This window comes from Manduca sexta, chromosome 19 (assembly GCF_014839805.1).
Source record: "Manduca sexta isolate Smith_Timp_Sample1 chromosome 19, JHU_Msex_v1.0, whole genome shotgun sequence".
Taxonomy (NCBI): Eukaryota; Metazoa; Arthropoda; class Insecta; order Lepidoptera; family Sphingidae; genus Manduca; species Manduca sexta.
This window is the reverse complement of record NC_051133.1, coordinates 9,041,689-9,058,384: the sequence shown is the minus strand read 5'-3', so window position 1 is coordinate 9,058,384 and position 16,696 is coordinate 9,041,689. Positions and strand designations below refer to the sequence as shown.

The following is a 16,696-nucleotide window of genomic DNA, read 5'->3' as shown; positions in this document are numbered from 1 at the left end:
GGGTTGAGAAGGGTAGGGCAGAAATACAAGGGGATTAACACGTAAATATTTGTGCTAGATAGTGCGCAGAGTACTGCCTCGGGCGCAACGCAAAATAGAATAATAACACAACTTACAGGAACATAATACATGAAAATCAATTTTTTCACTGATGAGTATGCTCTGCAGTCTTGTTTTTTATTGAAATAATTATTTAAAAATGTGTTATTTTTTAAAATAAAAAATGTAAGTATATAAATATAAATTGAACAAAAATAATTTGCAAATTATTTCTCAAATACTGTAAACTGACGATAGTACGTAGGTAAGAAGTAACACTCAGAACTCGCTACCATGGCACACGTGTTTAATAACTGTGGTTAGGAATAGAATGTTTCGTAAAATACGACAACTATTACATTAAAATAAACAAAAAACCTCTGGGTACACACCTCTGACTTTTCTAAAATCATGTGTGTATTCTTTGTGAATTTATCGTTCGCTTTAACGGTGAAGGAAAACATCGTGAGGAAACCTGCACATCTGAGAAGTTCTCTATAGGAATTTCGAAGGTGTGTGAAGTCTACCAATCCGCACTAGGCCAGCGTGCTGGACTAAGGCCTAATCCCTCTCAGTAGTAGAGGAGGCCCGTGCTCAGCAGTGGGCGAGTATATAATACAGGGCTGATATTATTATTATTATTAAACAAAAAACTAATTGATTCGACATAAAAAAAAATCTACAGTTTATCATAGGTTATATTATATATACATTTTGATTTATTGAAGCGTCAAATGTGGTTCTAAATAGTTCGCATAAACATACACACTGCTGCTATGTAGTTAGTTCTCGGCTTGACTAACAAGCGTTTGGATACTGACAAACTCACTTCAATATTTTCCATGGTAACATAACATAGAATATAAGCTAATAATATTATGCCAGTATGGGCGTACAGAATAGCTCCAAACATCAGAAAAAAGTATTGCGCAATCAATAAAAAAATATGGTGCAACACTCACAAGATCAATCGGAACAATGATTGCGTAATCCTCAATGATTGGTCGAGCCCGGTGCTTACATACAAGGTTGGTATTCAATTGTACAACTGAATAATGAAAAAGCAAGCCGTTTGCCTGATAATATGCACCATGACTTGGGAAGTCAACAGAAAATAATAATTTAACACTATTCATGCTGACATTCGCCTTGACAGTCCGATCCTCACCAAACTGCCTAGTTGGGTGAGGATTGGACTGTCAAGGCGAATGTCAGCAGGTTCAAAGCCTAAAGGCACACACCTCGGACTTTTCTAAAACTATGTGTGAAGGAAAGTCTCGTGAGGAAACCTGCATACCTGAGAAGTTCTATATAGGAATTTTGAGGGTATGTGAAGTCTACCAATCCACCCTAAGCCAGCGTAGTGGACTAAGACCTAATCCCTCGCAGTATAATACAGGGATGATATTATTATTATTAATTAAAACTGCATATTACAAAAAACTACATCACAATACACTCGCTACTCTGAGATCTTTTTAAATATGAATTTATTTCATATGCGACGACCATGCCGCTCACTAACAGTAAACGTCACTTCTGCGCATACGGAGAAGGAAAACCATTGATAACTTTCCATAATCGTTGATGTCTCATCCTCTCCTAGTGGCAGCCCCGAGCCAAGGTTCGTGATCCATTAGTGGGTTGCTATCAGCATGGTCGCTTAATGTTCAAGGGCTGCGAGCGCCTAAAGCTCTCACCCAAAAATCCGGCGTGTTTGTATACCCTTGTTCTTGCCAGGGCTAATAAACGTAAGGTCATGTTAAAAAAAATGATAACTTTGAATTTCGAAGCACTGCATTGTACTGGGACAATATAGACATGTTGCGGATGGGATTTAACCTTTTTAGGGGATGAAAAACGATAAATTCATATTTAGTGCTCACCTATGTTTTGTAATGATTTTGAATACTAAATTAAAGCTTCTAGAATCCAAGATTCTAGAATTACCGGTTTAAATTGCCCGTAGCCACAGGATGTCAACAAGATGTATCCACCGCGGTTTCACTCACTGGTACTCAGTGAGACAAGACAATTAAATAGAAATAAACCCGATTCTATTTTGTGATTTAAATAAATTTCACGTGGAATGTAAATTACCTGATTAAAAACATCCTACTGTGTGTTTAGAGACATATTTTGATACAAAATAAAACGTCTTGATTTTATCATAATTCGTTTACCACTTTAAAAACTATCTTTTTTATTCGAATTATTATGTAACAGATTTTTATCTCATATTTAAATCAATTTATTTTAAATATTGAAATTTTTATATGGAATATTTGGCACTTAAATAGTAAGTAACGTAAAAATATACGTTAGGCACAACAAATTATATTATCGTAAATCAAATTAAACGAGTACAGTTTCGCAGAAACATCAAGATATCTCGTAGTAAAGAAGCTATTACTATAATCTTTCTGTTTAAAAAAAATACCTATGTATGTTAATATTTACGTTTATATCCATCGCTACTCGATACAATTATGCTGGCCTATATGAACTGGATAACGACATCTCGAAACGCGATAATGTGCGAAACTACGACGGATTTTAACATCTTGTGTACGGTGACCGCCAACAAATATCGATGTTTATATCCAAATTCAATATTTGTACCTCTTTCTATAATCTTCAGCTTTACTACTAGTGTATTATCATTTATTACTAAATCCTCCGATGTATTTGACAAATCAATTTTATTGTGATTAATGACAAATTAAGGGCTCCTAGACACATGCTGAGCCTATATGCTAATTGTCATCAATATGCTTAACGTCGATCTTGTTGTCTGTTTTACAAAATTTAGTAAGAGATATGAGGGCTTTTTTATTTTTATTTCGCGTAGAAAGTGATTTACCACTATCGCTCAGCCGTCGCGTCGCGAGGCAATCAACATTGCTGGCCGTTTATGTTGGGTTCGCTAGCCTTACGACACGGCGTTTAGCCACCCGGAGATATGGAAAATTTTACGATTGCCGGGCCGAGTTACTAACACTATAATATACAGTCTATGTACAGCAATACTAGCCAAAACTCCACGGTGGCCATCTTAGACGCAATGAGATAATGACCGGGTCCCCCTGAATGTTTCGTATTGCGGTCCTTCTTTTGTTAATTTGGAGATGAAAATCAGATTGGTCGGCATTCAGGGAACTAATCAAATCAAAGACATTATACGGTTGAATGAAGTAAAATAATTATGATTTTTTGAGCATACGATTATCCGATTAACATATTATGAAACACAGAGAAACAAGCTTCCATTACACCACTCGTCTGTCAGAAAGAATTATTCATCCATTTTACTTAATACTTCTATTGATTTATAATTATGTACATAATTCTAAGTACTATAAGATTGCGAAATTTTTCTTGGCAACTGAATAACCTTGATTGGATTTATTAGGCAGCGGTAGGCTGGATTATTTATTGTTATTATATTAATATCAGAATTACAAATAATTCCACATCAGATTTCAATAAATTAGTTTCATTAACTATCAATACAAATAAATATAGGGTTCCGCAATGCTTACAAAGTACATTTTTTTTTTAATGCAAATGCATGAATCATGATGAGACTATCATACTGCTTGTCTGACGGTAAACGATACGACCACCCATAAGCAGTTAAATTATACAGAAATATAAATCCCCAGAGTACTGCGGACACTCAACTGTGCTCTACTCTGAGACATAAGATGTCAAGTCTAATAACAGTTATGCTGGTTAAATATCTTAATCGCAACCTAGGATTACATATAAGTTTCTGGTTGGCAGTATAAATAGATATTAGCGTGGGACCTAACGGTCACTCGCAAACCTAAAAACATTAGGTAACAGAAGCTAATACCACGTTGCAGTGCATCCATCGGTGTCCTCTTCGCCGTGAGAGGTTAGTGCGCTCGGCGGCATCTAAAGTATTTCGCCACAGCATCCCCTGCCTGTCGTAAGTGGAATCTAATGCAATAAACACCATAATAACACCGAAGGCAGAATTTTTATATCGATTGATTTAAAGGTCCAGCTCTATAAGGAAAGGCAAGCTGGGTATGTCAGGATATCAATCAGCTTACCAATGCCGGCTTACTAACTGAGACTGTCCGCTGGCTCTCTACAACACATGAAATTAACGTATCGAAGATACCATTACTGGTGACAGGATATACTTTATATCCGCTCGGTTAGCGAGGTGAAAAACCTGCCATAGCGGCTCACGTCAGTGTGTGGCGTTCCGGGATTAGCCTGTATATATCTAATTTCAACAGGCCGGTATAATTGTATCGACTGGCGAGGAGTAATCATCTCTCGTCAGTCGACATTCTATCGGAGCCCAAGTATAAAAAAATAACCTCCGATTGCTATCGAAAGTGTCAGTAATTGCATACATAATAATATTTTGAAAGACTTAGTTTCAAATTGCAGGCGGCCTACAAACTATGTAGATTGTGACATGTTTATAGCTCTACAAAAAATCGTTATAGGGTTACGTGACTGCGTCAATTCAGTAAAATAAATGTTATGCAAACCTTGCATGGCACCTTGCATTAAATGGATGCAAATAACTTATTTTAAATACCAGTTTGATTTGACCTAGGACATTGTATATTTGTATCTCCGTTCTAAGTTTTTTTTTTGGGATACAATAGGCATATATTTTTTCGTAAAAACTATAACAGCATCCATTTTAATATTCGTCTTTCGACATAGATTTTAATAAAACAAGTATAATTTAGTTACTTAAACTAAATTAATAAAATTAAACTATCTTATACTTAATTATAAATGCGATAGTTTGTGAAAACATTTAGATATTTTTTTGAAGTTAACCTATTTGATTTGGTTAACATCTAGCGTACGGGTAGACAGTTTCCTTGGAAACATTTAGGCTTCTTTTAACTCAGATTTTGTGAAAGAAACGTCGCTGACGTAGTGCAGTAGGTACTATTTTAAGGATTTTTGTAGCTGGGAAAACTTTACACGCGGGCGAACCCGCAAGCAAAGCCTAGTCATGAATTAATTTTATAATAATTTTTCCCAATATTCTATTAATTATAATTAGAATTAGATAAAGCAGGTGAAATGGGCAGTCGAGTCCACACAAGCAACACCCGTTCATGAGTGTAACGCATATGCCAGACACTGATCTCAACCATGTTGCAGGAATTTGGCTATACAGGGACACGACTTCGTTACTGAAACAGATAGGGAATATGTCATACGAGACGCTTACAATTATTTTATTATATTATTAGAAAAAAAACTGAATCGAATGAAATAATTCTGAAGAGAGTCACATAAAAATATTTAATCAATAAAATAATCTATATTTTATTATATAAAGCTGAAGAGTTTGTTTGTTTGTTTGTTTGAACGCGCTAATCTCAGGAACTACCGGTCCAAACTGAAAAATTCTTTTTGCGTTGGATAGCCCTTTGTTCGTGGAGTGCTATAGGCTATATATCATCACGCTATACCCAATAGGAGCGGAGCAGTAATGGCTAATCTCAGGAACTACCGGTCCAAACTGAAAAATTATTTTTGCGTTGTATAGCCCTTTGTTCGTGGAGTGCTATAGGCTATTTATCATCACGCTATACCCAATAGGAGCGGAGCAGTAATGGCTAATCTCAGGAACTACCGGTCCAAACTGAAAAATTATTTTTGCGTTGTATAGCCCTTTGTTCGTGGAGTGCTATCGGCTATATATCATCACGCTATACCCAATAGGAGTGGAGCAGTAATGGCTAATCTCAGGAACTACCGGTCCAAACTGAAAAAATATTTTTGCGTTGTATAGCCCTTTGTTCGTGGAGTGCTATCGGCTATATATCATCACGCTATACCCAATAGGAGTGGAGCAGTAATGGCTAATCTCAGGAACTACCGGTCCAAACTGAAAAATTATTTTTGCGTTGTATAGCCCTTTGTTCGTGGAGTGCTATCGGCTATATATCATCACGCTATACCCAATAGGAGTGGAGCAGTAATGGCTAATCTCAGGAACTACCGGTCCAAACTGAAAAAATATTTTTGCGTTGTATAGCCCTTTGTTCGTGGAGTGCTATAGGCTATATATCATCACGCTATACCCAATAGGAGCGGAGCAGTAATGGCTAATCTCAGGAACTACCGGTCCGAACTGAAAAATTATTTTTGTGTTGAATAGCCCTTTGTTTGTGGAGTGCTCTAAGTTATATATCATCACGCTATGACCAATAGGAGCAGAGCAGTAATGGCTAATCTCAGGAACTACCAGTTTGAACTGAAAAATTCGTTTTGTGTTGGATAGCCCTTTATTTGTGGAGTGCTATAGGCTATATATCATCACGCTATGACCAATAGGAGCGGAGCAGTAATGAAACATGTTGCAAAAACGGGGACAATTTATTAGTTTTGAGAGCTTCCGTTGCGTGCGCTGCGTAAACGGTTAAAGTTATGCAATAATGATGTATGACGGGATTGTTCCTCTTAAAAAGTTCTAAAAAATATATTATAAAACAAAGTCCCCCGCTGCATCTGTCTGCCTGAACGTGATAAACTCAAAAACTACCCAACGTATTAAGATGAAATTTGGTATGGAGACAGTTTGAGACCCTGGGAAGAACATAGGCTCCCGGGAAGCTACTACTTTTATAACGGAAAAGTTTAGGCTGAAAAACTTTATAACGCGGGCGGAGCCGCGGGCAAAAGCTAGTAGTTAAATAATAGTTAAAACATAAAAATGCCTGCATTTTTATGTTTTAACTATTTTAGATCTTGTAATAAGCTTTAATGCACATCTTTTGCTTGATACATACATAACATAATATCACGCATTTATCCCCGAAGGGGTATGCAGAGGCGCAACTAGGGCACCCACTTTTCGCCAAGTATGTTCCGTCCCATGATGTGATAGGGGGCGAGCCTATCGCCATATCGGGCACAAATTCCAGACTCCGGGCTGATACTGAGCAGAAAAAAACACAAATATCACTTTGCCCGACCCGGGATTCGAACCCAGGACCTCAGAGCGCTATTGTACCGGGCATGCAATACAACTACGCCACCGAGGCAGTTTGCTTGATTGTTGCTTAGAATTCATTCATATTTGAAGACCTGATCTCACTTACTTTTAATTTAGTTATAAACTTTTATACACAGTAGCCCTTTAAGAAGTTTATGATCTTTTGGACCTCGTTTTATGCTATACTAGGTTTTCCTGGGATAAAAGTCATCATCATCATCAACATTTCAGCTGGTACTCGTTCACTGCAGGACCACCCCCATTGAGCGCCATAGGAAGCGGTTCATGGCCGCTCACATCCATCGGACTCCGGCGACCCTCACCAGGTCGTCGGTCTATCTCGTGGGGGGCCTGCCTACAGCCTACGTCTCCCGGCTCTTGGTCGCTACTCCATAACTTTTCCGCCACAACGGCCATCAGTTCTACGAGTTATATGCCTTGCCCACTGCCATTTGAGTTTCGCAACTCTGAGGACTGTGTCGGTTGCTTTGGTTCTCCTGCGGATCACCTTATTTCTGATTCGATCCCGCAAGGAAACTCCGAGCATAGCCCTCTCCATTGCCCTCTGGGTGACTTTCGGCCTTCTGATAAGGCCCATAGTGAGCAACTACGTCTCACTTCCATATGTCATCACATTGGATACAAGTAATGGCTTCAAATTTTCCTTGATAAAATGGAGCCTATATAGTCAGACCTAGTCAGACCTCTAGAAATAACATCGGTAAAAACTACATTTAATTCCACGCAGTATTTTTTGCGTGATGCGTGTACAAAACAGACAGCGAGACTAACGGACAAAAAATCCAAACAGTGTGGTGACTTATTAACCGACTTCAAAAAAGGGAGGAGGTTATCAATTCGACGTGATTTTTTTTTTGTATTTTTGTTACCTCAGAACTCGCTCATTTATGAACCGATTTGGAAAATTCTTTTTTTATTCGAAAGAATATCTCTCCAGATTTGTCCCATAATTTTTTTTTCAACATGGCTTCAGTAGTTTGGTTTTAAAACTAAAAAACTACAATAATTATGTCGTCCAAGAATACGAAATCGCGAATTTAGCTTTCTTTTTTAGAGTTTGGTTGAGTGTACTTCTCACATACTTATACATATAGCATAACATCTTTTCTCCGCGTCAGGTGTAGGCAGAGGCGTAACATTTCAGCGCGATATTCGTACTGTGTGTGAAACATATCAGTTGTGTTTTTGGGTTGGGTTTAGTTGACTCTACTTCTTATATACATACATATATGTATATAGCATCACACCTTTTACTCTTTTCAGGGGTAGGCAGAGGTGTTACACTACAGCGCGATAGTTGTACTGTGAGCCAAATATATCAGTTGTATTTTTGCGTTAGGTTTGCTTGAATCTACTTCTTACATATATATATAGCATCACACCTTTTCCCCTTTTCAGTGGTACTCAGACGTGTAACTCCTCAGCGCGATAGTCGTATCGTGAGCGAAACACAACTACGCCATCGAGATGGTCTATTTTTTACTAACACAAAAAAGCAAAAAATAAAAATAATTTTAACAAAAAATTAAACCGCCTTCAAAAGCCACTCAAAACCAAAAAAATATTTCACATACTACTACTCACCTACTCCTTTTAATTGATTTGAAAGAAATTTAGCTCATAGATGGACTATACAACAAATATAGCTTAACTAGCAATTTGAATTAGGCATCGACTCCAAAATTGGTATCCAATATATACCTGTTATGTGAAATTATTTTTTGGTTTTGAGTGGTTTTTGAAGGCGGTTTAATTTTTTGTTAAAACTATTTTTTTAATCTAATAAAGACCTCATATTAATTTTCAATATTTATAATGTACGAAGTATAGACATCGGCCTGTGACAATTTTATTATATGTAAAAGATGTTTGAATTCTGCAAAATCATTAGTAGAGAATCCCTAAACTATTTTTATAAAATAAATATTAATTATCAAATTCGCCTTCTAACAGAGATGTGACGGGACTATACATTACCAAGGATAGTTTCGGGACCTAATTACGTTGACTGACATGTAGTCACATGTACATTTTTGAAACCTTGATAGTCATCAAGGTTTCAAAAATGTACGGCAAAGCCTAGTAACGGATGTGTGTGAATCGATAAGCATAAATTAAATAAAAATATGAACAGGGAAGTTATTGACCTACACATATTAAAATCACACCGTCTGTCTGTAATTATTTCTAAATAAATAACTTTTATAATAATATCAGCCCTGTATTATATAATTGCCCACTGCTGAGCACGGGCCTCCTCTACTACTACTGAGAGAGATTACATTACAATTACTTTTATATATAGTGGTTATTTTCTGTTTACAGAAGTCTGAAGATTCATTGTACATTTTATGTTTATGCAGGCTAATTGTAGCATAGGTAAGAAGTAGGTAAATTACAAAGAGACGTATATCGCCCTTCGTCTGCCTTTGCAGATGAGATGAAGTTAAGAGTTACGCCTGCCCATGTATAGATAGATTCAACACCACTGATATCAGAATTTTAATTGTAAGATACTTCATTGCTCCGGGATTTTCGCCTTTAGACTACAGATCTTTAGTCTCATAATACCTAGTTACACTAAGTATAATTTCCATGAGTGAGTACAAAAGTGCTTGAAAACTTTTGTTCGGTGCGTAGAATAAACATGTACCTAACATACCCTAATTAATTCTGGCATGCGCGAAACAAACTATTAAAGTATAAATAATACTTTCAGGGCCGATAAGGGACTTTTCCTATTAGTGTAAAAACTTTCTCCTCCTCTGAAATAAAGCTCGTTAAAAGTCATTGTAGGATTAGTTGTACAAAACGGGTAACTACATCTTGAACACCAGCCATAAAAAAGGTCTTATTTGGGCCCCCAACCATCTGAAGATGATGATCCTAAATACCGAGAAATGGCAAAAACCTTTTAAAACTCATTTAATATGAATTACAGTTTAGAAAACTTAAACTTAATTTTCATTTGGTATCGGTAAAAAATTACAAGATGTTGAAAAATTAACTACTACCCATGTCCGTAACCATTGTGGAGTAAACGCAAAACTATCTAAACCATGTTACTGAACTAATAGTGGTCTATTGATATCTATGGTAGAACAATAACGTGCAGGCTCAACCTTTCATTAAATTATATAAAGAGGTCAAAAGATAGACATTCATTAGGGAAATAATGATGAATGAAATGCCTTTATTTGTGTATTCGTATTATTAACCTACTATTTCTAGTAACAGATAAAAAAGATTTTCAAACAATATAAACTAGTTATATTGTTTGAAAATCTTTTTTATCTGTTTTCCACATCAACTTTTTGAGTTAGGTTACTTTAGTTCTAGGGGTGCAAAATAAAACTTATATTGTGGCTGGATTCAGATTGAAGCCATTAAAATTATTTGGCCAATATAACATTTAACATCCCACTGTGCAATTCTTTATTTAGCTATATTATAATATCTAGTATGTATATTATCCAAAAAAAGCGGCGATAGCCTAATTGGTTGTAGAACGGACTGCCCAGACGCATGTCCGCAGGTTCAAATCCTAATCCGATTACATGAGTTCAAAACAAATTAACTTAATATTTGTTCTCTTGAAATAAGTACTTGATCGTTTGAAGAGTCCAGAACTCAATATAATAAACTTAACACAGAACAAAAACCCCTAAAATAACAGAAACAAAACGCTATATCCTGAGGATAAAAAAATAAATTTAAATGTGGTCGTCCCGCCATTGCTTTTACGCAAGCGAAGCTGAAGGCGATGTCTAACGATAAACATAATAATAAGAGGTTTAACAGCTAATTTGCTAATATCCACCTTTGCTAAAATCCGACCTCATTCACAATAATAATATGAAATTTTTATGTTTTCGCACGTTACAAATGCATGTTGTGGACGTCAATATAAAAGCTACTTACAGATCCTTGTGCTTATATCTGTTCAAATCCTCTCGGAAAGCAGAGGTGGACATGGCTATTTTACAGTCGGTGATATTACTTGTGAGCGCCCTATTTGTTGTTAGTGAGGCTTCTTACGGTAAGTGTAGGTTTCATTTTATGTCGGTAGGCATTTTAAAATTATTTTGTTATGTCCCTTATAATTGGACAGGGTAGGGGTACACGCATAAAGTACACGTCGGAATCATGAAGTGTTTTTAAGTTGGAGGTAGGAAATCTAAAAGGTGTGTCATTTGATGTTTTTTTTTTTATCTACGGTGGTTATCACCGGGGTTACCCTGCTAACAGTGTACAAGCGATCGCCCGACTTAGCAACCATGGCAGTCCCTTTGAGGATTTGATGGGCCCTACCGTTATCACTGGTGCTCCAGCGGACGGTACGCTGGCGACCCACGGCTATCCGGTCACAGGGCCCGGGAGGAAGAAAAGAGGGGATAGAGGAAAGGAAGAGAAAAGGAAAGAGAAGGATCCTCTTAGGATAATTGGAAGGGAGGGGGAGGGGAAATGTGCGCGAACCCTTATAGGTCTCAATGTGTATTGAGCAACCATGAGGCATAGACACTGAACTGTGTGCCTAGAGTCGCGGCAAATGTGCCCCCATGCATGGGCGTGCATTTGGTGTGTAGTCATTTGATGTTACATGATTGGGGTAAACCTTGGAGTTTGGGTATTAGGAAGAGGGATGGAATAAAATCGGTCCTCATTGCTTCGATAATCTTATAATACCTAACAATAAAACCATAATATCACGAGATTGTGGTATCAACCCGGTTTTTAGTGGTTGTAATTTTATTGATAATGAATTTAACCTTTTGCTTTTTCTTTCAGCTGTGCATCAAACAAAATGTAACAGCAAAGACAGTGAGTGCCTCAAAAACTACTTCCAGGAGGTAGTGTGGGAAGCCGCTAAAAATGGTTTGCCAGAGGTGGGCATCCCAATTCTCGACCCGGCAGAAATTAAAGACTACCACGTTTCAGTTCCTGGTTGGCTTAGTTTCGATTTCGATGGTGTTGGTCAGGGAATGAAGAGTTGCTTCCTTAACAAATTCTGGTGAGTATTTTAAGGGATTTTGGTCGTTGTGGCTTTGGAAATAAATATTAGTTCATGGAGTTATTTATTAGGTGTCCGGATTTGATCTTGTAGTGTAATTTACAATTCGTAGGGCATTATACAATTTAGCATCTGTTCTTTTAGGGTACACTCTAAAACATTCAGTATTGACATGCAGTTTTTTTATGGATTATTCGATCTTTTACCGTGAAGTAATATATTCGTTTAGCCACTTAAAAATGTTTAAAAAATAGTCATATGACCTAAGTATATTAAATACCATGAGAATAAAAACTACGAATAATAAAATGTTTAATCTGTAACAATATTTAAAGTCGTATTGCTTAACCCGATCAAATTTAAAACAAATACATTATAATTAACTTGTAACATGAGTACGTTGCCTCTTATCCCATAATATATCCAGAAAATCTATTGATGTGTTAAAGGTGGTTGATGGTCAATGGGCCGCCAATATATTAATTTTAGCATGAAATTCTGAATGCTATTGCTGTTACAAGAAAAACCTTTCTCAGAACCGATTTGTCTCTCAGAATTTTACCCGAATATCGTTTAAGTTAATGTGCATAGGTTCTTAATTTTAGTCTTATAAACGTAGTTATTAAAACTAACTTACTGACTTCCCAGCTGGGTATACAATATTAAAATAAAAAGCTGGCATTTACTAGACACGAGTATTCAATTTATGTTTGTCACCGCAGTGGTATCGTTACACGTGTATTGTTTTATTAGCGAATTAGTTTAATAATATTGGCATATTAAATAGTTTAAACAAATATTTTTCTGTGGTATTATGCTTAATTGATTTATATCGTAGAATTTAATATTAAAAATGCTAATAGTCACTTCGTTCGTGAAGTATATAAAACATGACGAACTATTGCGCAATATAAAAGTGTATTCATAAATTATGTTTAGCTTTTTAAATATATACATTTAAAGTTAAAATAAACTTATGTCACAGGATGAACTTTGAGAAACGGTATGCCTCTATGGAGATAATCTGCGATCTCCAAATGAAGGGTCACTACAAATTATTCTCAAACAGTTCCCTAATCAGAAATTTACTAGACGGTGATACACTTCACGGCGACGGGAACGGTGGATTGAAATTCGGTAAGAATTTAATAATTATCTCTTCTTATTACCTCAGCAATGAAATCTAGAAAAGAAAACCGAACAGAAGGAAAAAAATTATCAATCGTAATCATTCGGTGTTTGTATCTTTTTTTGAGATCTATATTTAAACATTGTAGACATTAGAAACAAGTAATAGACAACATGCGTACATTGATATATTAGATAAAAATAGTGTTACATAGTAAAAATTTGAAAATACCCCTAAACCTATCACATTATTCTACGCGTGTTGTTAGCCTTTGGGGCATTTTAAACCTATGACAATCATTTACCTTATAAACTTTTAGCCCTCATCGGATTTTTATGACCTTAAAATCAAGGCATATCGTACCTCAATTCGATCTTTATAAATATTTACGCGAATATATGTTTTATTAACTTATTAACTTCTTCAACAGAGAAAATGAAGATGTCATTTGACTTCCGCTTCAAGGTTGAACAGCGTGGAGGAAACCATTACCTTAACATCGACTCCCAGAGCTCGAAATTCAACGTCGATATTCTGCGGGGAGCAAGCTTTACCGCTGACAACCTTTATTTAGGCGACGTAGAAGCAAGTAAGTAAAAAAATTGGTATATACACTCGAATGACCCGTATAACTTGGATCTTTAATGATAGACATAATGACGATTGTCAAAGTACGAAAAATCTCTTAATGACGTTAGGTTTGTGTACAGTCGACTTTATTTTTAATAATTTTAAGAATTAGAAACTTTGAATTGGTTATTGCGTGACATAATATTTAACAAACTGTATCTCCGGAGAATATTTTTAGCAGCATTTATAACTCAAAAGATTTATCCACAACTTTCCACAATGAGTATTTTTAGTCTCTGCATACAGTAAATTCCTAGTAAAAAACTTTAACAATGAAAGCGTCTTCACAATGTTACACCTTATTAAACATTTAGTAAATTTGACTTTCTGTTACTAGATGGTGTCACTCCTATCTGAATTAATTGACAAAACATGTCCTTGAGATATTTATATCATACTCTACCATATCCCGCTTTTTAATGCTGCTACGAATTCCTATTATATATGTAATATAGACTCATCTGAATAACGAACTATCGATACGGAGGTTCGAAATCACCTCCAACTTCCCTAAATTAGTTTTATATCTTTTGTCAATTATCTATCACTTTAATAGTGAAGAAAAACCTGGGGAGGGGACCTACTTAAGAATTCTCATGTATATACCAAGAATTTCGATAATTCCGCCGACTCGCATTATACCAGCGTGGTTGAGTTAGGCCTAAAGCCTTGGTAGAAGAGGAATCCCGTGCTGCGTCCTCAATATTAGGTCGGAATATAATACAAGACTATTATTATTATATAGATGTCGCTATCATTTTCGCAACAAGAATCAAAGCAATGTATCGATAGGCTAATTTTTAGACCCTACTTCTACAATATCGTTTTCTTCTTACCTCTTGAATGTCATTGTTTATGTTATTGCAAGAATATATTATAGTTTTAATTCCGTAGAATATTTGTCATCCAATATAGTAACAGAGAATATTTACGAATTGGACGGCTAATTAATTCATATAAATAGGTAATAATAGATGCCAATTCAGATATTAAAGATTAGTAATAATACAACATCATAACTAGATATAGTATGTCTGTAGGCAAGTGCAAATCTAGCTATTTTTGAGTCGGTTTTTAAAGAGAGAACAGTTTTTTAAACCGTCGTATCCGCGGCCTACTAGTCTAATTAGCAAATTGCGGAAAATTTTCCAAAATTAGCAATAAATAATATTAGCAGAGTCGTTTTAGAAGATAAAGCCTCTTAAAATAAAGGAATAGATATCCGAGATAGTTTAAGGGCAAAAGTGAAACACAGATGGAAACCAATCAGTTATATAATACAAACTAATGTATTTTTTTATTCATTATAACAAGTTAGCGTTTAAGTTTCTTAGAGTTTGGTAAATATATAAAAAGTGTATTCTAGAACGTAAGAAGTTTTCGAACAAGGCTCACGCCTTTATTGCGGAAACAGTAGGCACAATTTTTCCTATATAGGGTCATTTTGACATTGCGGTAGTAAATGAAATTACATACATAGATCTATTTAAAAAAACACTACAATAATTTACTTGAGCCGTAAATGTAAAATAAAAAAGAATAAATTGCAAACAAAATAAATGTTAATAAAAAAAAATGATTTTACGCGCCTTTAAGCCACTCGGAAGTCATTTGAAGTAAAATAGCTTTCCTCATAATTGACAAAGTTCCGAAAGACTATTTTGGTGCAACTTTATTAGTATTTATAAAGTTAGCCATACCTTAATAAATCGTTTTGTTCAGTTATTAGTTATTCACCTCTGATTATTTTTTGTACCTCATAAGTTTAACTTCATCTCTTATTCTTTGCGTAACATGATGTATAATTGTTAGTATATTTAATAATATTTTGATGAATACGACGCTCTTATCGTTTTTAATACAGTATCCTTATTCGCGAGAATATGTATGGGCAAGTTCTACCCATTCTCACTAGATAGGTTACTATTTAGGGGATATTATGCCTAGTAGAAGTTACTGATATCATTTTTTGTTTATGCCATTAGACTTGAGTTCTAACGTCCAGGATAACAAACGCAGTTCAGTGCTATAAGCTTTTTAATTTAGATTTCTCGTCGGTGTGATTTTGTTCACATGTGCCGTGGGGTTAACAGTTTTAAATTTTAAAAGTATATTTGGATATTGTTGATAATTGTGCGCGCCACAGTGCCTTCATTCGTAACAATATATCAAGTTGGTAATTTTAAAATCATCTTCGTAATCTTGAATTACTAGAGACGATCAACATTACATACTATAATCATCAATTGTTCACAGGCGCCACTATCATGAGGGTGATGAATCAACACTGGAAGCTGATCATGGACGGAACTGCTCTCCCATTCATGTACAAGATCAAGGGTCTCTTCTACGACTTGACTCAAAAATACTTTAACAACGTTCCAGTCAAAAATTATCTCAATGATGACGTGTGGAAGTACGTCGTTACGTAATTCGGGAGGATAATATATCGCTGAAGGATATTTGGGTTGGTGTAAAACATGTAGATCAGATCTACAGTTTGGGGTGAATAACAATATTTTTTTTAATTTCGTTATAGAGGTGATGCTACGGGTACAGCAAACATGCGTTTATAAACAAATAGATAATAAAGTGTAATACCTTTCCTACAACTGACTTTTATTTTTAAATTATAATACTCCCTTTTAATAGTTATGCTAATCAATTACTTTCATTTATCCATTATTAGTTTCATTGTAGTTTGTAGTTCATAATTTTAGCGGCCTTAAAGACGCCTTTCTTTCTACTCTGTATATTAGAATCAGGTTTTTCGAGAACATTTTATTTATTTATATATTTAACGACATGCGGTTTTATTTATAGCTTCGTTAGATATCCACGGTATCAACATGTT

At 35.5% G+C, this 16,696-nt stretch overlaps 1 protein-coding gene across 1 annotated transcript; it reads left to right on the top strand.

Moving 5' to 3' along the window:
• Positions 1 to 11,020: 11,020 nt before the first annotated feature.
• Positions 11,021 to 16,422, top strand: LOC115441967. Its single transcript, XM_037440386.1, has 5 exons — positions 11,021 to 11,111; positions 11,861 to 12,083; positions 13,069 to 13,220; positions 13,643 to 13,801; positions 16,099 to 16,422. The coding sequence occupies exons 1-5, from the start codon at positions 11,045 to 11,047 to the stop codon at positions 16,272 to 16,274; spliced, it is 777 nt and encodes a 258-aa protein (XP_037296283.1). The 5' UTR covers positions 11,021 to 11,044; the 3' UTR covers positions 16,275 to 16,422.
• Positions 16,423 to 16,696: the final 274 nt, after the last annotated feature.